At 39.3% G+C, this 23,100-nt stretch overlaps 3 protein-coding genes across 8 annotated transcripts; 2 read left to right on the plus strand and 1 right to left on the minus strand.

Annotated features, from left to right (window-relative positions):
- The first annotated feature begins 162 nt into the window (after positions 1 to 162).
- LOC137101603 (NPC intracellular cholesterol transporter 2-like) lies at positions 163 to 3,274 on the plus strand. Its single transcript, XM_067480246.1, has 5 exons — positions 163 to 317; positions 542 to 643; positions 1,886 to 1,993; positions 2,092 to 2,264; positions 2,712 to 3,274. The coding sequence occupies exons 2-5, from the start codon at positions 562 to 564 to the stop codon at positions 2,796 to 2,798; spliced, it is 450 nt and encodes a 149-aa protein (XP_067336347.1). The 5' UTR covers positions 163 to 317; positions 542 to 561; the 3' UTR covers positions 2,799 to 3,274.
- Positions 3,275 to 3,474: 200 nt separating this feature from the next.
- Positions 3,475 to 7,179, minus strand: gskip (gsk3b interacting protein). 3 transcript variants are annotated; one of them, XM_067480248.1, is made up of 3 exons: positions 7,127 to 7,179; positions 4,587 to 4,832; positions 3,475 to 4,488 (listed from the first exon to the last, which is right to left on the minus strand). In XM_067480248.1, exons 2-3 carry the CDS (start codon positions 4,827 to 4,829, stop codon positions 4,330 to 4,332), a joined length of 402 nt encoding a protein of 133 aa, XP_067336349.1. In that variant the 5' UTR covers positions 4,830 to 4,832; positions 7,127 to 7,179; the 3' UTR covers positions 3,475 to 4,329. The 3 variants fall into 3 exon arrangements, with proteins under 3 accessions (XP_067336349.1, XP_067336351.1, XP_067336348.1); XM_067480250.1 differs by having other exon boundaries at positions 7,110 to 7,134; XM_067480247.1 differs by lacking the exon at positions 7,127 to 7,179 and adding an exon at positions 6,936 to 7,075.
- atg2b (autophagy related 2B) lies at positions 7,120 to 23,008 on the plus strand. 4 transcript variants are annotated; one of them, XM_067480224.1, is made up of 43 exons: positions 7,120 to 7,249; positions 7,829 to 8,239; positions 8,346 to 8,508; positions 8,640 to 8,792; positions 8,883 to 8,985; positions 9,273 to 9,435; positions 9,541 to 9,720; positions 9,819 to 9,915; positions 10,007 to 10,171; positions 10,433 to 10,584; positions 10,724 to 10,829; positions 11,068 to 11,311; positions 11,421 to 11,583; positions 11,727 to 11,819; positions 11,935 to 12,123; positions 12,756 to 13,029; positions 13,126 to 13,234; positions 13,309 to 13,510; positions 14,044 to 14,186; positions 14,414 to 14,571; positions 14,702 to 14,877; positions 14,971 to 15,121; positions 15,251 to 15,453; positions 17,083 to 17,163; positions 17,285 to 17,391; positions 17,489 to 17,581; positions 17,696 to 17,766; positions 17,855 to 17,931; positions 18,029 to 18,202; positions 18,285 to 18,417; positions 18,505 to 18,704; positions 18,801 to 19,030; positions 19,119 to 19,236; positions 19,339 to 19,530; positions 19,620 to 19,721; positions 19,836 to 19,893; positions 19,977 to 20,187; positions 20,273 to 20,342; positions 20,424 to 20,506; positions 20,612 to 20,733; positions 21,319 to 21,473; positions 21,561 to 21,710; positions 21,813 to 23,008. In XM_067480224.1, the coding sequence occupies exons 2-43, from the start codon at positions 8,078 to 8,080 to the stop codon at positions 22,041 to 22,043; spliced, it is 6,207 nt and encodes a 2,068-aa protein (XP_067336325.1). In that variant the 5' UTR covers positions 7,120 to 7,249; positions 7,829 to 8,077; the 3' UTR covers positions 22,044 to 23,008. The 4 variants fall into 4 exon arrangements, with proteins under 4 accessions (XP_067336325.1, XP_067336326.1, XP_067336323.1 ...); XM_067480225.1 differs by having other exon boundaries at positions 9,604 to 9,720; positions 19,815 to 19,893; XM_067480222.1 differs by having other exon boundaries at positions 7,121 to 7,249; positions 19,815 to 19,893.
- Positions 23,009 to 23,100: the final 92 nt, after the last annotated feature.

Here is a 23,100-nt window from a genome sequence, read left to right on the forward strand (position 1 = left end):
GGTTTTGACGCTCAGGCACAGCTCTCCCAGGTGGAATCCCGTGCCGAAAACGAGTAACCAAACAAACAGTCAAATTTAGGCGATACGTACAGATAATTGGGCGAGCAAAGTGCACGAGCTTTTTCATGGTTCGAGATACAACCTCTGTGAACGGGGGTTACAGCTGGGGGTGTTTCCTGACAGACCAAAATTCGGTTGGCAAAAAACATATGTCCTAAGGATTGGGCGTTTCTCCGATCTCGTGATACTACGACATAAAAGTGCTAACTCTAAGAGGCTAACGTTCATGTTTCAGAGGTAGACCGAAACTGCATCAGGTATGTACTAAACATTTAAGATTTAAAAATGTTTTGTCTGACGTATTACTTGGATAAATTGCAGGTATGTTGTCTGGTAGTGGGAATAATTATTTATTAAACTTTGTAATATCATTACCTGCTACATTTTGGACACTTGGTTTATGGTTTTACTCTCTGAGCTAAAAGTCGGAAGAAGTTTCCCTGTTTATCAAAGTTTACTCAGGGCAATGATCTCATTTCAGGCCACAACCAAGACAGAGCAATGGATGTCCGAACTGGTTTCACTGTCTTATTCTGCATCATTGGGTTCACCTGTGCCAGGAAAGTACAGTTCAAAGACTGCGGTAAGTCTTAATTCACTGACCTGATGTGAAGATTTCCCGTTGTCTGGTGTGTTTAATACTTAATCACTTTCAAATGCTATTTAAATATGATGTTGAAGGTGGCCTGGTTATTTTTAACGGTGCCCAAAAGATAGTGTAGAACCCCTTTGTATCGCCCAGAGTTGTCCTGTTCTAGTAAAATTTTGGATTTAAGTGAGAAATATCCATTCACAATTTCAATTTTAAAGACCATAGGACATCAATTTTTTTGTTTTTGTTTTTTTATCCAACCAAAAGCCTAAAATGTAAAGATGTTTAAATTACCCTAATGGGTAGTCAGTTTTTAAAATTGGGAACTTGTCAGCCAGTAATTATTACAATTGATTTAGCACAAAATGTTCCCTTTCACGCCTAGATATTTTCCAAAGCAGCCATCACCAGTCCTGAAAAGTATAATTTTTAGTTTTCATTTTAAGTGCCACATATTAAGTAAAAGAGCAAAGAGGGTGTTTGGATTTCTTTTAAAAAATATTATTGATATTAATTACAGAGGACTATGGGGAGAAATTTGGGTTGTGTGTTTCCCTTATGTCAGCTGCTTTGGTTAAGTTTCTGATAGTGTTTGGTAAAATGCCGACTCGTAAATTTTGCATAGTGCAACTTGACAGAAACATTAACCCCTTTCTAACCCATGACTTTTTTTTTTTTGCCTTTTGTTCCCTAGTCTTGGGAAGGTTTCCTCCACCACAGCATATATTATCAACTAATTATCATGTGTAGGATTAGATCAAATGGGTTTTAAAATTAGGCCATTAGGAGAAACTGACGTTCAGTTTACTAATGGAAAAACAAATGCAGTATTTTCTCATATCTAAGTGTGTTTTAAGTCCTAAGGAAAATGTTTGATTTGGGAATTGGGATGTATAAATAAAATGTGAGTTAAATTTGATTTGAAAATACTTTAAAGCTTCACTTTTTAGACAATCGTGCAACCTGACTAAACTTTTTTCCCCTTATTTATTTTTTTTAAAAGGCAAATTGAAAGCATTTAAAGTTTATTGACTTGCATTTCAAGGGGTTATGTGAGCTTGTTTAAACTTAAATTAATCTGTATTATTGCTAGACGTGGAACATTCAGGTGGATTTACAGTTTTCTCACTACTCATCCATTTGAATAAGTAGTTACTGCGATTCAAGCATGTAGCTTTTTATAAGTTATCTTTTTTTGAAAGGGTTTTTTTTTTTTTCCTCACTTCTATTCAGGCTCCACTACTGGAAAAGTGGACTCTGTGGATATAGACCCATGTGACAGTACGCCATGCCAGCTACACAAAGGAAAGTCCTACACTGTCAATGTCACATTCAGCAGCTGTAAGTAGGGCATTCTTAAGTGTTTATATTTTTTTCCCCAGGACAAACATTTAGATATTTTCTAAACTTTGTTCTGCTTCATATTTCATCTGGTTTAGCTGTGGATAGCAAGACAAGCACAGCAGTAGTCCATGGTATTATTGCTGGAGTTCCTGTCCCCTTCCCTGTTCCCATTGAAGATGGCTGCAAGTCAGGAATTCAGTGTCCTATTCAGAAGCAGATAACCTACCATTATGCGACTGAACTACCTGTGAAGTCTGAGTATCCTAGCGTAAGTACTGCATGTGGTATCATCAATAATAGTCTTTAACCTTGTTTTCTTTAAACATTACCAATGTCCACCCTTTCGGCACCTCCAATCCTATCTACAGGTGACTATTCATCTAGCATTTCTGTGTGTCCAGTAGAAACTGAAGGGTGCCAGCAAATCCTAATGTGACAAACAAATCTTCATTTAAAGTCTTAAATATAAAAACTTATTTAAAAAGATGGCTTTGTATTTTGGTTTTATTCTGATGCAAATGTGATACAGGAACCAGTGACTATACTATTAAATTAAAATCCAAACTTTGAGTGTAATGTCACAAAGTATAGTCTTCTATATATGTGGTCTTCTCTGCAGAGATTTTAATTTGTAACTTAGACTGGATTTCTGACTTTTTTTTTTTTTTTTTTTTTTTAAACATCAAATGACTCTTTACTTTTTTTCAATTTTTAGATAAAGGTGGTTGTGAAGTGGGAACTGAGAGATGATGACAAACATGACTTGTTCTGCATCTTGTTCCCAGTTGAGGTTGTGAACTAGCATGGGGACCTCAGACAATTCACAATTTACCCCCCCACCCAAAGGGATTTGGATTTGAGGAAGTCTGTATGTACTGTGTAAATGAGTAACCTTTTTAATTATACATTGATTAAATTAAATTTTAAGCATACCCTTCACCCATTTGCAAATGTTGCCACTCACTGTACATTTTGCTGAAACAAATGAATATAGCTAATGTGCCTTTTTTTTTTTTTTTTTGCTTTGCTGTACACAGTTGATTTTTAAGAGATGTCAGTGTGAAATACAGTTTATGACCCTGGGTGACTTGCCTATGTTCCATTTTAGTGCAGAGGTCTCATCTTCCTGACTGCAATGTAGCCAGAAAAGGTGTATATACTGTACTTGTACTAAAATGTTAATAATTTTTCTTACTGACCTTGTGCTGCTAGCTATGTGTAGTTGGATATGGTTAATATCAAGGGTAAATTCTAATAAATCTGTGTACCCAAATTGCACTGAATTTCATCCGGTTAATTTTGAGTTGTGTGCCCAAAGATGGGCAGCCTTGGTTGCATGTGATATTACATGTCCCACAAAAGAACCGGCTATTGTCTGTTTGCCCCAGTTTAACTTAGTTTCATTGTTACTATGGTGCCCAGCTGTGTATTGCCAGACATGAAGAATAAAGCTTTGAAATTAAGATTTCAATGGGGGGGGGGGGTGTAACATGAAGGTTTATTGGTCTGAGCAAAAGCCAACAGCAAGGAACAAACTACAAATGCAAAGGAACAGTTTTTTTAACTGGCTTTTCTTAACACTGAAATAAGGAAGTAAAACAATGAATCAAAGTGTAGAAGTATAACAAGGACAAGAATACAAAAGTGTGTTCAAGATTCCACAAGCATAGGTTCTTTACTCTCAGCAAAAGTACAAGCGAAAGCTTGAGTAATACTGTGCAGCGCAATATGGATAAATGAGCAAATGCCAAGCAACTAATTGGTACTGAATACAGTCAGTTTTTGACAAACTTAAAATAGTTTTCATTTTTGTCTGACAGAACCAAAACCTAAATATTTTTCACTCAATACAAAATGAGTGTATATGGGTTACATGGAATATAGCTTTGGCTATTTCACTGTGTAGGGTATTTTTGAGCAGACACTTACCAGGTCACAGTTTAGTGCAAGGATGGAGGGGCAAGGGGGATTACATCAAGTTGCTGCTTCTTTCTCAGATCCATCCTGAGTACCAATGTAGCAGTAAAATGTGCAGTTAGAAATTTGTAATATAAAAGCTGTAAGATCTTTCCACAGTTAAAGTCAACACAATGTTGCAACAGATAACATTCAGCCAATTCTTAGCGGTCACTAAACTTAAGTAAATAACAAATTCATTCAATAAAATTCCAAACAAAGCTGATAGGGCAGGGTACCCCTGACAGAGGTGGCAGCTAGGCAGGTGGGCTTCACATAACAGGCTTTAATATTTGAGCAGAATTGGTTATCTCATTTCCAAAAGCACACACTTCATCAACCCTCGTTTCACATGTACAACTTTATCTTGGTCCTTTTTAGTGTCTATTTTGCTTTAGCCTCTCCAGCCGCTGAAGCAAAGCATTTCCAAAGGCTTCTCTGTAACCTGGACTCAGCGTGTCCAGAAGTGAGTAAACAGTCTCGTGATATTGGGTGCTCAGATCCTCATTCACTTGATCAAAGGCATGGCCCACCACCTGTTCAGGCAGAAGATAATGGTATATTGTATAACTTCACATTGTTTTCACGAGGTACATACATACAATGATTAACAAAACAAGAAACCACTATATACCCTGAGTCCTGCCTCTGTAAGCTCCAGACAATACCGATTTCCCTCTCTTATTTCCACATTTATGTAGGCCACATCTGACGCACTGTTGAGACTTTGTGAGACGTACATTTCCTCAACAGCAAAAAGTACATCGTTCACCACTGCTTCTGCCTCCAATCTCATGTCCTTGACATCCCCAAGCTCTACACAGTCCCCATCAAATGAAGAGACGATGGACTCCTCAGGCTGGCAGTCTATCTCCATCTCCTGTAACAAAGAACAAAATTATTACCAGATTTTTTTGTACATTCTTAAACTTTATTGAATGCTAATTACAGAATTCTCCATGTCAGTTCAGCCATGCAAAAACCTATTCTGTAACAAGCTGCTCTTTATAGTCATGACAACAATCTATACAGAAGTGAAGGACATGCATCTGACTTTTCTTTGAGTTCTGTTTTTAAAGTGCAAATCTACTGTAACTTCCTGGTGTTTTCTGCTGTAACCGTATGCCATGCGAAACCCCTCTAAGGCATGTCATAAAGTTCTAATGTAAATGCTTTAACAAAGACATCACACAATTCTGATAATGGCATCTCACCATAAATTGCCTGGAAACAGCACTGAATGCTTTGTGTATAAAAAGAAATTTACAGACATTTCCTTGTCTCAAATTGGTTTAGTTTGCCCCTACTTAATTTAGCTGTAATGAATTAGGGAACCAAAACTTCAGAAAGTGTTTTGACTAAAAAGAATAATGTTGCCTGCAGCACTTCTTAATGCTGAGTGGACTACATTATTCTCCATTTCATCTTAAAAATGCTTAAAGTAGACTGCCAAGCACAATGGAGAGGGAAGATAAATACAAGTTTCCAAAACTGTTGCATATAAAGTATATCAGGAAGCAATATATGGATACATTTCTTTGATGCACTGAGCAGCGGTTTGTTATTGTAGTGTCCTATGCTCTTTCAGTAATTAAAAATCATTCTGAATATAACTGCTAAACAACTACTCAGACTCACACTTGTTCAATTCATATATATCCACTATTTGTGCTTCTTAACGTTGGTTCAGTTGTTTAACAAGTCTTGTTTCACTGCATTTGTGCAGTTGAGCAACACGTTCCGCATTCCTGTATAAGATTTCCTGCATGTCAAACATCACACCCGGCTTCGTCATTGTTCATTCTGTTGCCTGGTTGCCTTTATGGCCCATGAGCCTTTCCATGACTAAAACTTGTTGTAATTGACCTGTCTTTTTCCCTTCACTGCAATCAACTTAATATGGTTTGTTGCAGGTAAAACAGAGCAGCTTTTATAGAAGAATAAAATTTTAGCCTATTATGATTTATTTCTTGATTTAAACAACAACAGCAACAGCAGGAGACTCCAACTTAACCACCACATGATCTTACTGTGACTGAAGACCTAAAGTGATTGTTGATACTGTTGATTATGTCAAATGTTTGTTATAATGATGATTATTGATTGAGTATTGATAAATTGACAGTTTGTATTGTTTCGGGCCTTTCTGGCTGCATTGCAAAGGGGCTTCAGACCTGACTTTTAGCAAAACATCTTATGGACTAGACTTCATCCTTGATGCTGTACAAACAGATTAAAAGATAGCTGAATCCCCTATAGCAGTGTAGCAAGTATTTAGATCTGTAGGTAAAAGTACCAATACTACAAAGATTAAATATATAATTACAAGCAGAAATACTGCACTAAAATTGTTACTTAAGTTAAAGAACATAAGTTTTGTCAGCAAGCTGCAGCAAATTGCTATGCAGAAAATAGCCTCTGTGAGCATTACATTAATATCTATAATAGAACTGGAATAAAATTATTGTTGTAATTGTAGTTGTTGGAAATGTATATTTTTACACTACCCAGTAATTACAAGTGACAACAGCTATGAAATAAATGCAGATGAGTAAAATTGCAGTCACAGTGTGTAACGTTACTATTTTACGTCGGGTTACATGCATAACAATCGGTCTGGTCCAATTTGTTACCTCCAACAACTGTTACAATTAAAACATTTACATCACAGCGACATCTTGAGGACTCTGAAGCAAAATATGTATACTTAGTGTCAATGCAGGCATAGTTGCCGTTAGTATTGAATCACTGCGTTGTTTCATGCTAATAACCAGACTAAATGCTTTAACTATATAAGCTGACTAACATTAGCTACAATTTTGGGTAAATTATGGGATGACTTAACGGTAGTACTCTAAGCTTAATCCACAGCTCCATAACAAATCGTAGTTCTTTTATATTGTTTATATAAAGCATGCAATATAAATTAATGGGTGTAAACACGTTTGCTGAATCTCTACCCAAACTGCGTTTATATTCTCACCTCCTCGCTGCTTATGTTCTTCCTGCTTGTGAAAGCTTCCAGCCCACTGTGCTATCGGTCAAATGAGCACCTACTACGTAGCCCTAAACTCTTGGATGGAAGTGTGGAATATCTTTCTTATTAACGCTCATAATAACCCGTTTCTAGACTGATGTGTTGTGTCTGAACAACTACCTAAACAAAATTGTTACCCCAGTAGGTGTGCATCATAAAGCGCCGCCATGTTATGACGTCACATCCCAATCCAACCCCCGAGTGTGTGGCCTGAGTTGGTGCGGAGTCATGAAAGTGTTTGTAAACAACTCAGTCAGAAGGTAATTTAATAGCTGCATTAATATGTTAATCTGTGCTCTCTAACGCAAGTATGTTTACATATTAAAGTGGTCTATATATGTATGCTTTTTGTGTGTACACGTTTCATGTAAGGATAGATAACTTTATAAGTGCTGGGTTTTAACTTAGCTAGCTAGCTAAGAAGAATGGACCGCGACAACCTTAGCCGGCTAAGCTAATGCTCCCCCACTATTCACACAGGAGTGATTATCTAGCTAACGGCCCTAGCCCCACTCTTGCTAACCGGCTAGTTAGCTTAATGACATGTCTTTGTTTAGCTAGCGGTCAAAGCAACCTCTTGTTGCTTGACTACGGTGACAGCTTAATTTGAGGTAGCAGAGCTAAAGGTAATGCGTTACATGTTAACAGCTAATTCGCAGGTGCGTTTGGTTATTGTGTGACGTTACGTACAGAGAATAACACTGGACAGTTTCAGGTAACTCACATTTACGTTACATTAAACTGTCTCAAAATACCACCTTAAAGTTAAGGTTGTTGAAAACATGTTGTGTCAAGTGTCAGATTTCAAACAGGGCACTTTGTATGTGTCTTTTCTGTAGGCACAGCAAACTGGAGTCGGATCAATTCCCACACGTATCTCTGAGTGTCAGCACATCCTCCAAAGTGTCCCTAACCTTGGGATATGAAGGATGTTTAGGCTCACGATTTCTTGATGTGTTTAAGTCGACAGGATGACACCACTGTAGTACCAGTGTTTCATTTATAGTTGTGCTTAGCCATAGCATTGCAGTTGGAGAGCCTCAAGATCACTTTCACTACTTGCGTACTGTGCATCAATTGAACTTAAGATGCCTTGGCCATTTTCTGAATCCATCAAAAAGCGGGCCTGCAGATACCTTCTACATCGATACCTTGGCAACTTTCTGCAGGAGAAACTGAGCTTGGATCAGCTTAGTTTAGACCTTTATCAAGGCACTGGGTCCCTTGCACAGGTGCCACTGGATAAATGGGTAGGTGTAATTTTTCCTTTGTGACTGGAAATCCAGGTGAGTTTGTGGATTTAAACACGGAATCTGCATGCACTCAGAAGAGTCAGCATTATTTCTTGTTTCTCAGTCTCTCAATGAGCTCCTGGAGACGGCAGATGCACCTTTTGAAGTAGTCACAGGGTTCATCCAGACAATTTCTTTAACTGTCCCATGGGCAGCTCTGCTGCAGGAAAACTGTGCCCTTGAGGTCAAGGGTTTGGAGATAGTGCTCAGACCAAGACCACGAGTGGGTAAGGGTACTATATTACCATTTATGATATATTATTTCAACAGATGTGAGGTGTTTTGAGAAAGTAATGTATTTTCTTACAAATTATCAAGTTGGCAATTGGTAATTTTACACAACTGGTTGTTTTAACAGCATCTGGCATTGAGCCCATGTGCTGGTCCAGTTTCATGACAAGCAGCATGCAACTTGCTAAAGAATGTCTGAGTCAGAAACTCACTGATGATATGGGAGAGACCTTTCAGCCTTTTGAAGGGTTAGAGAAATTTGCAGAAACAATAGAGACAGGTATTATGATAAAAATCTTAAGCAACATTTTTACAGTGTTTCATGTCTATTGTTCCTTGAACTGAGTTGTTTTCATTTTTCACCTTGCAGTTCTGAGAAGAGTCAAAGTGACATTTTTGGACACTGTTCTCAAAGTTGAACACGTTCCGGAAAATTCTAAAACTGGAATTGCACTTGAGATACGAATCAACAAGTAAGTTCGGACAGTGGGTGGGACATTCCACAAATGTTTTTCAGCACCAAATAATTAAATCCAGGGAAAGGTCACTACCTTGTATTTATTTATTCTTCTAAATGCAAAATGTGTAAAAGATATAGAAGAGGGGGAGCAAATAAGATTGAGATACTGAGCAAGGATTCCAGCTATTTCAGTGGAAGGCAATCCTAATAAGTAGTACCTGTCATGTATGTCAGTTGTTAGTGTTAACTGTTATACTGTAGGTCCTTGTCAAACTCACTGGATTCTGTGGATGCTTTTAGGATTGTTTACTGCGATGAAACAGGCGAGGAAAGTTCAAATGTGAATGTGCATCAGCCAACAACATTTGCACATAAAAACCTGCAGATGGAAGGCATAACCATATTTTGGGATGAGTTTTCAGATGTATCTCGAGCTGGATGTAAATCTTCACCCACTCCCACGGTTGGTATAGCGAGTCATATTCGTCCTAAAACAGTTGTATGTATAAGATTTTTTTAGAGTAAGTCTCTCTTTTTTTTTTTTTTTTTTTTTTTTTTTTTTTTGCAGGAAACTGAGCCAAAGCTCTCTCCTAGCTGGAATCCCAAAATAATATGTGAGCCTCATCCCCAGTTTACAGAACCTGTATCCTCCATGACACCATTTGAGCCTGTGCAGGTTGGGAGCCTTGGGGGTAAAATTGAGTTGTCCCTCACTCTGAAAAACAACTTGGCTATGCCTGGAGCAAAGGTACATTAACCGTTTCTTAATTACAAAATATAACAAGAAAGTATGTCCATGAGTATATACCACGTATAATGTATGATTTGCTATATTTTGCTTTTCAGCTGGAAGTTACTGGACATATCGATACACTGATTATTCTGTTGTCCCCACGACAAGTTCATCTTCTTCTGGATTTGTGTGGAGCTTTCTCTGGTGGAGGTGAACACCCATCTATTGTTAGATGATTGTTAAAGTGTCACCAAATCAATCTCGAAATTAAATAATCAACTGTCTTCCTATTTATGTGAAGGTGCACAAGAATGGGTAAAAGATCGAAAGAGTCGACCCATGCAGCAAGAGGATGAGTATCGGCTACATATGGAGCTGAACCGCTGTCTAAAAAAAGAGACTGCAGTGCCAGGAACAGACCCTGACCTCTTTGAGAGTCAGACCACCAGAACTGTATCTAGTCGAGGTTAGATTAAAACCACCATACCCTGACCCCACACTCAAGTTTAAACAGAAGTCACAATTCCATCTGGTAATGACATTGACCATTAAAAAAAGGTGCGACTCAGAGTAACGTCTGACAAAATCTTATCTTACCCTATTTTGAAAATGGGTAACTTGTAACCCGCACAATAATAACAAAGATTATTCAAATAACAATTATAAAAATTGCCCATTCTTTGTCTTTTTTATACTTTACTTTAAATTCAACCTGTGGTTGTTGTAGATGATGTGTTCTTCTCCATGGCTGACATGGACATGTCTCACAGTTTGTCATCCCTCCCTCCTCTGGGTGAACCACCTACTGTTGATTTGGATTTGTCACTCAATAGCAACTACTCTGCCTCCCCAGGGGAATCTCCATCTGGAAACACTGCAGTAAGACTTAGATTTATTGTTGGAATACATTTCTATTTTGATCATATGTCTTTTGTTCTCAGTGATGAAAATGTTTCAGTTCAAATGCTCCTCCACCAATAGATGGCATCATACAGTTTGTGTGTATTTGTGTTTGTAGGCTTTGTGGGATGATTACATGGATGTGCCAAGACAGAAGCAGACTAGTGAGACTCCCATTCAGTCACGAGATTCACACTTCTCTCAAAAATTACTGAGACAGACTTGTAAGTATCACATGTTGAAAAGATGTATATGTACCTCTGTGGCCATGTTGAGCGCGGTAAGGAACTCTGCATGTTCAAATCTCATAGAAAGATTGTATCAGCCTGTTTCCCTGATTATTGTCTTCTCTGTGATTGTAAGTGTGGTAGTCAGTGAAATTAGCTGTGTGAAATGAGTGTTGTTTATGGTTATTGCATGCATGGTTATTACTAGACTAAGGTATTCCTTGGCGTGTTTCAGCTCATTCATCCAAAAGCCACGGGGACGAGTCAAGGCCAGAGCTGGTGTTAAGGCTGACATTTAGCAGCCTGGCCGTCTCAGTTCTCCACATTGACCCGCTGCCACCACCAGATGCTGCTTCCAATCCCCTTGGCCCTATGGCTAAACACTTTTTCAGCATGTTGAGCCCAGGCCAACTTTCCCCAGATGCTTTCCTTCAGTCTCGGGCAGTGTTTAATCAAGCTTGTCCCTATGACCACCTCAGGTGCATTTTTATTTTTACTAATTCCTTTTTTGCAAGGTTAGACTTGTCGTGTTCGAACAGGTTTAAAGTTTTGAGCCAGAATCTGTCTCACCTGGGCTTTAATCTGCAGGTTTGTGGGCCAGGGCCTTAACATAAACTATGAGCACTGTCAAGGATCCAGTCTGCGTACTTTTAGTACTGATGTCACCCTTAACCATTTGGAGTTTCTGGAGTGTCTGTTCCCCTCTGAAGCTGTCCTTGGTGGCTCCCAGAGAGCCATTCAGTATACTGAGGTTAGAGTTTCAAGCCTGAGCTAAGCACATTTTCACTGCACTAATCTTTGTATTTGTTGAACACAGCATATATATTCAGTACACTTGAAAGATGCAGATAGCATGACATTGAGTGCTTCTTACTACTTTGTGTCACATCTCAGATCCTGACATTTGAAACCACAGCCAGTGCTGATGCATCGCTTACCACCTGCCTTCACCTGCTTTACAAGCAGGCTGAGCGCAGAGGACCTCAGGTAACAGAATATGTTAGACCAATGTAGAACAACAAGACTAATGCTTTTCAGTTAGATGCTTTTCCTGCATTATTGTCTGACATCCACTCAGTAATCTCTTTGTTTCTCCAAGCAGGGTGGCCAAGTTCGCCTTAGCACCATTCCCAGGAAGGCAGAAATCCAGGTTGAGTTGGGCCCTGTGCGCTCTGAGCTGGACATCAGCATCGTAGACCGTCTTAACTCATTATTACAACCTCAGAAGCTGGCCACCACAGAGATGATGTCCTCCCACATGTACACATCTTATAATAAACATGTTAGCTTGGTAAGGGAGTCCCAAGACTTATTGTATTATTTTGTCACAATCATAAAAATTATAATTATTGCACAGTTAATGGTTGGGCTACAGCTAATCATAAAGTTCACCACTATCTTATGCCCCTTTCACACATGCACTGGAATGCTGATATTCTTCTGACTTTGTCTGGAGAGGGCGAATGTGACAACGCAAATGTCCGCTCAAGATGCTCCCGACATTATCTAGAATTTAACCTGCGGGCCCCCTGTTACAGTGTGTGTACTATGTGCATGAGCTGCTGTACTGTCCTGAGATGTGTGAGTGAATGGGTGTGTTAATGACATGGTTTTGTTTTTTGTTTTTTTGTTTTTTTTTTAATATACATGCAGAGCCCCAATTTTACTGTAAACAAAACTTTTTTTCCCACAGTCTAAATTTTTCATCATGTTGTGCCTCAGGTGAGCACTAACCCCGCACTGCAATGATGCTCCTAAGTTAAACAATCTCCTGCAGTGTGTTACATGTTTGAAACCCATGTCCGGACAATGTTTGAGGGTAATGTCCTCAAGAGTTTATATGTGAAGCAGGCTTTAAACATTTAAAATAGTTCCCTTTGCAACACTATTTAATCTGTGTCTTTGTCTCCACAAATTTCACAGCACAAGGCTTTCACAGAGGTTTTCCTTGATGACAGCCACACTCCTTCCAACTGTCATGTATCCCTGACTGTCAATGCCCCAGTCCTGGGCCTTGCTGTTCGCTTTCCCATTCCTGACCTGCGCTCAGACCAGGAAAGGGGCCCTTGGTTCAAGAAGTCCCTGCAGAAGGAAGTGCTCTACCTGGAGCTGGAAGACTTGGAAGTAAAAACAGAGTTCATGGGTGGCAGTACTCCTGACCAAACTAAAATGGAGCTCACATTTAGAGAACTTATTGGTACTTGGCCCTAGAAAAATTACAAGTCTGACCTTTGAAGTTATTGTTGCCAACTCTAACTCTGTAACTGCTTTATATTTTTATACATTTCAATAGGGAAGTTTCAGGAGGCACCAGATCAACCACCTGCCCGATTCCTTAGAGTATCCAACAGCATGGATGGAGATATGACCACATCTGAGAGTGTAAAATTTGACTGGCCAAGGTAAGTTTATCTAACCAACCTCTGCTCTGTCTACTCTGCCTTATCTTTCAGTCATATTACATTTTTCTGAGCAGGGTTGTGCTAAAGATGAATCCGACTGCAGTGCACTCAATCCTTGAGCGGGTGACCACTGAAGATGACGAAGGGGCTGAGGAGCATTCTCTTGAAGAGGAAGAGGAAGAAGGGGCTGCTCATTCACTGAAGGATGTTTGCGACTTTGGGAAACCAGAGCCGTCACCCTTTTCTTCTCGTAGAGTTATGTATGAAAATGAGGAGGTGAGTCATAGCTAAAAGACTACATCCATCAAAAAATTTAAATTACAGCCAGCTGCTGTCGGTTTATTTGCATTTCTTAGTGTTGTAAAGTAAATGTATCCTTAGAAATTATTTGTATGTATGTGTAGTTTCTGATAATATACTAAATGATAAAATATTGTACGTATAAATCTGTATGTATGTACAAATAACACTCAGCTAAGTTCAAAATCAATGTTACCAGAGCTTCAATATATTTAATATTAGGAAAAGACTAATTCAATGTCTAGAAAGCTGCACTCTAGGGTTCCAACACACATATTTCCTTATATTTGAGAACACAATTGAAGTGGCAGTTTTGATGATGGCTGGTTCAACCCAGGTGCACTTGGTTAGATTTGCATTAAGCAGTGTGGGTATGATCTGATTGATGCACCTGTAATTGCATGACAGATGCATCGTTATGCAAACAGCAACATGAGCACTAATTTACATAACTAACCTGTTGACAAAGCAGGTGATGAACCCATGTACATCATGTTTTTTAATTCCAGATGGTCATTCCTGGTGATGTTGCTGAGATGACAGAGTTCCAGGAAAAAAACATGAACAACTCTCGCTTCATCCTTGAATTGTGTTTCCCAAATGTACAGTTAGCGCTCCCTAACAAGGCCTTTTATGAAAAACTACACAACAGGTAAAGAAATTATAATACTGTACAAAAAGAAAACAAAACTGCAAATATTACAATTAATAATTGCCCTGAAAATTAAGGCTGGCTTATATTGTAGACCTGTAAATGACCTGATTTTTTTTTCCCCAAATGTATAAATAAATATAAGGATGACGTGTTCTTCATTTGCTCTAAAAAGGTATTTAGCTCCATCTGTTTCATATCTAAACTTTATATTGTTCGTAATGTAGGATAAACAATGACCTGCTACTGTGGGAGCCCACTGCTCCATCTCCAGTGGAGACGGTGGAGAGCATGCCATATGGAGTTGGACTCTCTGTTGCCAGTCAGTTGATCAACACTTACTCCAAGGACAGCTTCAGCCAATTCCGTTCCACTTGTCCTGATGGTGCGACAGCAAAAAACAAACCTGTTACTACTCTTAAAATTAAAAATGTCTTTTATGATGGCATATTATAACACTAATAATAATAATCACCCAGCATCTTTACATAAGCAATCTTGTGTTGTTCTTTTAGAGGAGACCAGTGGCTCAGAGGAAGAGAACATGCATTATTACTCACCTACCTGTGATCTAGGCCACAGATCCCGCAAGAAGAAAAAGCCCAAAACCCAAAGTAAGACCACCCAAAGCCTGTTTTCCGTCATCCTCAGTGTCAATCATGGTCTGGTGGCTCTTCAAACTAGCGCTAAGGTAAATTTACATGACACATGACATCTTTATGATGTCACTTTCTAGCCTCACAGATTTATTTAGATGCTTGTTTGTTGACATCTTTTTTTCTAGAAGGAAGACAAAACTATACTGAAAAACAAACATGGCGAGTTCTGGGTGGAGGTGAAAAATGCTGTGCTGTTCAGTGTGACACAGTATGAAGGCTACAAGGACCAACACTACATCTGCTTCCACACAAACAGCATTTGCATGTATCACCAAGGTAAACCAATGACATGTATTTACTGTCATGCTAGTATTGTGCATATGTGATCCAAAAATATATAGAAACCTAAGACAATGCTAAACTGTGTTTAGTGTACATCACTGTTGTTGTTGTCCCTCTGTTCAGGACTTGTGGATGGAGGTACCTCTGTCTCAGACATCAAGTTGCCATGCAGGTCACATCCCCATTGGCTAGAGCCAACTATTTACCAATCGGAGACCAATCCTGAGAGATCCTCAACACCTTCAGAGGGTATTGGTCTTGAAGCCCGCAGTATGGTGTCTGTTGCTGCAAAAATATCATCACAGAATGCAGAACGCAATGTCAAGGTAAAATACCCTGTTTACTGGCGCGTAAAGATTCTTTTTTTTTAACCATAATATATGACATGTTATTGTTGATGTCCCATTCTTCTCACATTTTATTGTAATGTGTCTTAAGTGTTTTTCTTAATATGTTATATATGGTTTGCTCTGTAGATGGGGCTACTTTCAAATTGAATTACAACCCCAATTCAAAATTATTATTTTGAATTTGATGGCGGCAACACATCTCAAAAAAGTTGAGCTTGGGGCAACAAAAGGCTGGAAAAGTAATTACTGAAAATAAAAAAAATAATGGACAAGCATTTGACAAATAATTAGGTTAATTGGCAAGTAACAGTAACATGATTGGTAATCGATGATTGGTAATTGAAACATGATTGGTAATTGTTACATCAGTTATTATAAAAATAGCATTTCAGAGAGGCAGAGCCTCTCGAATGTTAAGATGGGCAGAGGTTCACTGGTCTTTTACAAACTGCATCAAAGAATTTGTGGAAAAATTTCAGACAAATGTTCCTCAACGTAACATTGTGAAGATCCCACCATCTAAAGTATATAATATCATCAAAAGATCCAGAGAATCACGAGGAATCTCTTTGTCTAAGGGACAAGGCCGAAGGTCAACACTGGATGCATGTGATCTTCAGGCCCTCAAGCGGCACTGAATTAAAAACAGACATTATTCTCTACTGGACATCACTGCATGGGCTCAGGAACACTTCCAGAAATCACTGTCTATGAACACTGTTCACTCTGCAATTCACAAATGTAAAAATCTATATCATGCAGAAGAAGCCATATGTGAACACAATCCAGAAACACAGCCGTGTTCTCTTTGCCAAAGCTCATTGAAAATGGTCTGAGGCGAAATGGAAAACTGTTCTGTGACACGACAATTAGAAATTTCAAACTTACATATTTTTTGGAAACCATGGACACTGCATCTCTGATGGTATGGGGGTTCATTAGTGTCTATAGCCTAGGCAGCTTACACATCTCCAAAAGCACCATCAATGCTGAAAAGTACATCCAGACATCTTTCAGGGAAGGCCTTGCATATTTCAGCACCACAAAGCTAAAAAACATACAACATATCCATCACAACAGCATGGCTTTGCAGAAGAGTCCAGGTGCTGAACTGGTCTACCTGCAGTCCAGATCTTGCATCATGAGGAAACATTTGGTGCATCATAAAATGAAAAATCTGACAACAAAGGCCCAGGACTGTTAAGCAGCTAGAATCCTAACCAGACAAGAAAGGGACAACATTACTCTACCAAAGCTCCCAGATGTTGACAGACAGTTAAAAGAAGAGGGGATGCTACACAATGGTCAGCATTGCCCTGTTCCAACTTTTTTGAAATGTGTTGCTGCCATCAAATTCAAAGTGAGCTAATATTTTCTATGAAATGGTAAATATCCCAGTTTCAGCACCACATAAGTTGTTTGTTATATTTTGAATAAAATATGGGTTGATGAGATTTGCAAAACATTGCATTCTTTTTTATTTATGTTTTACACATCGTCACAACTTTTTTAAAATTGGGATTGTATTTGTTTTAATGTTACTTTTCAATGTCTCTGTTTCGTCTGGTTTTCTACTCACTGTGTTTATGCGTGTGTTTAATGCAGGAATTTCTGGTTGCTGTTGGAGTGAGAGGTGCCACACTCCAGCACAGAGTGGTCCCTCCCAGCCTGAGCTGGTATGACCAGGTGGGACAAACTGGAGCTACCACCTCACTATCTCTTAACGCTTTTACAATTTTCAGTGTGTAAAAATATAATCCAATAGAATTTAACATTTGTGTTCTTTTTATCAATTTATACACAACAGATTGTCGACTTTCTGAATGTTTCTGTTGAACCTGTGTTGGGTTACGCGCCTCCTACGTCTGTCACCACCCTACATCTACATCTATGGAGTTGCTCTTTAGACTACAGGTAAAAAACACAAGATTCTTTAAAGATCAAAGTCATTTAGAAGTTGTGTGATATCCATGAGTTTATTCTAAAGTGTATATTTTTACCCTCTTGACAGACCACTCTACTTGCCAATCAGATCGCTGTTAACTGTAGAGACTTTCAGCATCTCCAGCAGTGTCTCTTTAGACCACTCTTCTTCAACATTCAGGTGTTAAACAACCCACACCTTTATTTTCTGCTGATACGATATGAAAGATGTACTTTAATTGCAGCTGAGTTTTAGAAACGTATATCCTTGCTAAGAAGAATGTGTTGTTTGCAGGATAATTTTGGATGAAGCTGCACTTTTCCTGTCAGACAAGAGTAATGCAGTCTCTGTTAATCTAGCACGTGGTAAGTTGATTCCATTGCTGATTTTAAATAAACTGCTTGAAATGTTTAAAATTCAGCTTTGACCAATGTATGTTTTTTTCCCCCACAGACTATGTCCAAGTAGTAGACATGGGAACTCTGGAGCTGAGGATTACAGCTGTCAAACCCGGAGTGAATGGAAAACTAGTAAGCACTGTCAATTTCTAAATTAACATTTTAGATATTGTCTATCAAGAACAAGGATGCTGCATTTCCACTTCCTTATTCATTTTTGGGATTTTAGTTAGAGCCCAGATTTGAGCTGCGCTGTTCCAGTGACGTCATTCACATCAGAACCTGTTCGGACTCTTGTGCTGCCCTCATGAACCTTATTCAGTATGTAGCCAGCTATGGAGACTTACTTCCCCCAGCAGAACCAGAAGCAAATCTACACAGCCGCTCTACGCAAAGAACTAAGGTCAGCAGTGATACCAGCGGTATTACATAATTCCAAACTCCTACCAGTCATATGTACTTAGTTTGAGTGCGTTTTTGTACAGGCTGAGTTTCCGAGCCGAGCTACACCTCAGATGTCGCTGCTTGCCGAGAATGAGCAGCAGATCTTGCAGGATCTGATGAGTGAAGCTATGGAAGAAGCTGATGGACAGCATGCACCAGGGCCACAGCAGAATGGTGAGGACTTTGCTGAGTATAGATTAAAGCTTCATGGATGGTATGACTGGAGTTAACAAGATTGTGTGTGATTTCACATATCTACAGGTGCACATGAGGAGCGGAATCACAACCATGACCCGCCTCGCTCAGACCTGTTCCTGTTCCCAGATGAGAGTGGGAACTTAACCCAAGATTCAAGCCCCACTTATCCTATGCTTCACTCTCCTCTAATCACTCCTGTGCCTAACCTGGCCCAAGAGACAGATGACTTTTGCATCCTAGAAACGCCTGGTTCCCGAGGAGAGGTCAGGATACATTTATGTCTTTGTGAAACTGACCTTTTTTTTTTTTTTTTTTTTTTCTGTGTTTCTTTACTTCAGTCTACACCTCCTGTGTTTCAGGATCGTGATCAGGAGCCAGTGGTGAAGCAGCTTACCTCAGACCCAGTGGAAATCAAAGATAATCACTTCAGTCAGCCACTGGATGGGAACGATTCCAGTCGTGGAGCCATGAACTTTCCCGTCCCAGAGGTGCGCTACCTCATTAAGGAGATCTCTGTCATCTGGCATCTTTATGGTGGAAAAGACTTTGGGAGTGCAACTTTCACACCCTCTCCTGCTAGAAGCTGGGGGTGAGTTGTAAATCATAAAACATTCCAAACTGTGTGAATGTACTCTAAGTGAAAAGAAATAAACATTTCTTTTCACTCTGCCTTGCAGGTGTACACCTCACAGCTCCCCCTCCCAAACTCCGGTCAGACAGGCCAAAGTTTCAAGAAGGGCAGGAGGTGGAAAAGCAAGGAATCCTGAAATCCTAATGGAGATACAGCTCAGCAAAGTAAGGTTTCTCTTCAGTTTAATATGACACACTGAGACAGCTCACATAAATGCCTTGGGGCAATTCTCAGTAATGTTGATTTTTTTTTTTCTTTCATCTTAGGTGAGATTTCAACATGAGGTGTACCCACAGGCCCAGATAGTTTCCGGGTCAGCAGTGGATCAGCCAGTTTCCCGACAGGTGTTTGTTGTGCAGGACTTGGAGATTCGTGACAGGCTGGCTACATCACAGATGAACAAGTTCCTCTACTTGTACTCTAGTAAAGAAATGCCCAGAAAAGCACATTCTAACATGGTGAGAAAATGTAGTATGTTAATGATAATATGACTGATAATAAATTAAGTTGTGCTCTGGTATGATTTCTTATGTGCCGCTTTTCTTAGCTGACAGTTAAGGCACTACACATGTGTCCGGAGTCAGGCCAGTCTCCTCAGGAGTGCTGTTTACGTGTTTCCTTGATGCCACTTCGCCTCAATATTGATCAGGTAACAGACTCAGAAAACTCAGAAAGTTGATGTTTATAGATGCTAAGCTGAGCATCCTCAGAAACAAGTGACTGTCGCATTTTCTGTTTAAAGGATGCACTATTTTTTCTGAAGGACTTCTTTACTAGTCTTGCTACTGAAGTGGAGTTTTTCTCACCACCTGCTCAAGAAGGTAAAACGGATCATGTAAACAATTATCCTTCGTTGTTAACATGACTTTCGACTACATGTTCCTGATAATACTTGTTTCTGCAGCTGTTTGTGTTTCCACAAAGAAAGGAGGTGGCCCAGAGATCTCTTGTAGCTTTTCCAAGCACTCTGGCAGCAGTCAAGACCTGGGGCCCATCATCTCAGTGCCTGCTCAGAGACGTTTGAGTCACAATGGTTTCTCTACATCTGGCAGAGAGGAATTGGCTGACATTGAAGCCTCTGTTCCTTCCTTCACAGACCAGCCCATCTTCTTTAGGTATGTGTAATGTACCTAAACACCCACTTTGACAAAATGATTCATTAATCTTCCTGTGTTTGGTGACATGTTCTATATCTAACAGGGAGTTTCGATTTACCTCTGAGGTTCCCATTCGCTTGGATTACCATGGCAAGCATGTGTCAATGGAACAGGTATTTGGTCTAAGTGCAATTTGCATTATTTCCACATTGTTATTTGTGCTTTGTGAATGACTTTCTGATTTATTTTTACAGGGAACATTTGCAGGAATCATTATTGGGTTGACACAGCTGAATTGCTCAGAACTAAAACTGAGGAGGTTGTGTTATAGACAGGGGTATGTCGTAATGTTATTTGCAATTCACAAATGTCTTTTTTACACCACAAAATATGACACATCCAGTGTATTTTCCCAATATATAAACACTTCTCTTTATTTTAGACTCTTAGGTGTGGATAAGCTGTTTTCTTATGCAATAAATGAGTGGCTAAATGATATAAAGAAGAATCAGCTTCCAGGTCTGCTGGGGGGTGTAGGCCCTATTCACTCTCTGGTGCAGTTGAGTGAGTACATGTTCACACACATGTTCTAAACCAGTCATCAGCTATTTTATGTTTTTACGGCTGTATCTCAGTTGGTAAAGGCAATTGTCCATGGTCAGTGGTTCGATCCCCGGCCCTGGCTATATGTCGAAGTGTCTCTGGGCAAGACACTGAACCCCTTACAGCCCATTCCCCTCCCCAGCTGTGCAGTGCCGATCCAAGCCCGGTAGAAATTGGGGAGGGTTGTGTCAGGAAGGGCACCCGGAATAAAATTGTGCCAAATCAACATGCAGACAATGATCCGCTGTGGCAAACCCACGGGATAAGCCGAAAGGACAAAAAAAAAAAAAATGAATATGGCATTTGATAGGTGTTATGTTATGAATGATACAAGTAAAAGGTAACACAAGTCGTATAGGGAGATTTAGACAAACTTGGATAACAATTTTGCTATTGTAAGTTATTGTTCATTGTCTTTGAATTTAGGACAATTTATGAATTTATTAATAAGCAGCCATGGCAGTCATTTACAATATGTGATCTTACTGATCCAGATTTATATCTCAGATGATGCATTGCAATAATAATAATAAATATTTTGTTCAGTCCAGGGATTCAGGGACTTGGTCTGGCTCCCTATTGAGCAGTACAGGAAGGATGGCCGAATAGTGCGCGGGTTTCAACGTGGCACGGCCTCTTTTGGAACTTCTACTGCAATGGCTGCTCTCGAGCTCACCAATAGGATGGTGCGAACAATACAGGTAAACTACATTTTCACTAGAAAGACTTTTTTCAATAGTAATACTACAAATGAGAACCAAACAAATAAACAATTCTGTGATTTTCAGGCAGCAGCTGAGACGGCCTATGACATGGTTTCTCCAGTCCCTGATGAGAGAGACACAAAGAGGGTAAAACGTTACTCCCATTATGGCCTCTCTCATCAGCCCGTTGACCTGAGAGAAGGTGTAGCCAAAGCTTATACTGTAGTGAAGGAGGTACAGGAACCTTAAAACCTTAAAATTAATACACTGCAATGACATTAAAAGGAAGAAACTGATTTTTTTTAAATGAGAATTTTATGGTGTTTCCATCTCCAGGGAATCGCAGATACAGCTCTGACCATCTATGACACAGCCACCCGGGAGCATGAGCAGCGTGGGATGACTGGTGCAGTGGGTGGAGTTCTCCGCCAGCTACCACCAGCAGTCGTCAAGCCACTTATCATGGCCACTGAAGCCACCTCTAATGTCTTGGGTGGAATGAGGAACCAGATTCATCCTGATGCACGTCAGGAGGAGTCACAGAAATGGAGGCAGGGCGAGGAGTAATTCTTACTGTCATTCACTAACTGAAACAGCGTTGAAAGTGTTGAAACTTCATTCAGAACATTTTTTGAAGATGAACATCTGAATTATGTGTTAGAGTCTTGATGTAAATAAGAATACTGTTTATTTCAGCTACTGTACACAGCTTGCATCAGCTAACCAGTTCCCTCACAGTGCCTTCATGGGTTATCTGCATTGTCCAACTGTACATTTAGTCAACAGGATGTGTGAAGAATGATGAGTTAATGAACAACATGACCCTATGTGATCTTTATAAAATAACAATGAAGATATCGGTTGTTTTCTCATGAGGTACAAACATTTGCTTCAAACAGCTCAGTTTACAAGTTGTGTGTGGTTACGTTCTTTTATTGTATTTGGTGTAAACAAGCACTAAGGCGTAATGACCCTTAATTTAAATAATGTACTGTATTTGGGCCTTGTTATTAAGTGTAAATATACCTAATGTGTAACGTTTCATTTAAATATAGAAGAACAAATAGAGAAATTGAATGTGTTAGCGTTATATAAAGTTCTGTAATCAGCACTTTTAAGTTACTTGAAGGGTTACATGCCCAAATAAATCATACACCGGAAGATGACAGAAATTTGTTAGAAAGTTTTCACCACATTATTTTGAGGTATTGATGTATAATTATCACAAAAGCTGCTATTCAGAAAAAGCTTCTTTTTACATATAAATACAGTTTCCAATGTTTAAGTCATTAACATTTGCAAATTGATGATACAAATGTGTGCAACAAACTCGATCTACTCCAGATCTTCAAGCACAGTCTTAACGTCTTGCTCAAGTGTATAATTAAATATTGGTACTTGGTGTCATATGTTTTGTTGCAGATGTTTGAGTTGGCCGTCTTCAAACGTAATATTTATTGTACAAAAGTGTACAGTTGATTCTTGAATTTGTATTAAAAGCATGAAAGGGAAAATAAAAAAGGTGAATTGTAGACTGCCTTTAGTTGAGTGTGATTAATAATCTTGTGATAATGGAGTTTACATGTCAAAATGTCTACATAGTAGTATCCATAACTAAAGATCT

The sequence above is a fragment of the Channa argus genome, chromosome 16, assembly GCF_033026475.1.
Source record: "Channa argus isolate prfri chromosome 16, Channa argus male v1.0, whole genome shotgun sequence".
NCBI lineage: Eukaryota > Metazoa > Chordata > Actinopteri > Anabantiformes > Channidae > Channa > Channa argus.

Excerpts from the sequence above, each read along its gene's own strand:
- LOC137101603 (XM_067480246.1), top strand. The coding sequence starts at position 562 with ATGGATGTCCGAACTGGTTTCACTGTCTTATTCTGCATCATTGGGTTC. Across the intron at positions 644-1,885 it reads AGTACAGTTCAAAGACTGCG|GCTCCACTACTGGAAAAGTG; the intron begins GTAAGTCTTAAT and ends ACTTCTATTCAG. Across the intron at positions 1,994-2,091 it reads CAATGTCACATTCAGCAGCT|CTGTGGATAGCAAGACAAGC; the intron begins GTAAGTAGGGCA and ends CATCTGGTTTAG.
- gskip (XM_067480248.1), bottom strand. The coding sequence starts at position 4,829 with ATGGAGATAGACTGCCAGCCTGAGGAGTCCATCGTCTCTTCATTTGAT. Across the intron at positions 4,489-4,586 it reads TTACAGAGGCAGGACTCAGG|GTGGTGGGCCATGCCTTTGA; the intron begins GTATATAGTGGT and ends CTGCCTGAACAG.
- atg2b (XM_067480222.1), top strand. The coding sequence starts at position 8,078 with ATGCCTTGGCCATTTTCTGAATCCATCAAAAAGCGGGCCTGCAGATAC. Across the intron at positions 14,878-14,970 it reads CTCTTCAAACTAGCGCTAAG|AAGGAAGACAAAACTATACT; the intron begins GTAAATTTACAT and ends CTTTTTTTCTAG. Across the intron at positions 17,392-17,488 it reads AGTTGCTCTTTAGACTACAG|ACCACTCTACTTGCCAATCA; the intron begins GTAAAAAACACA and ends CCCTCTTGACAG.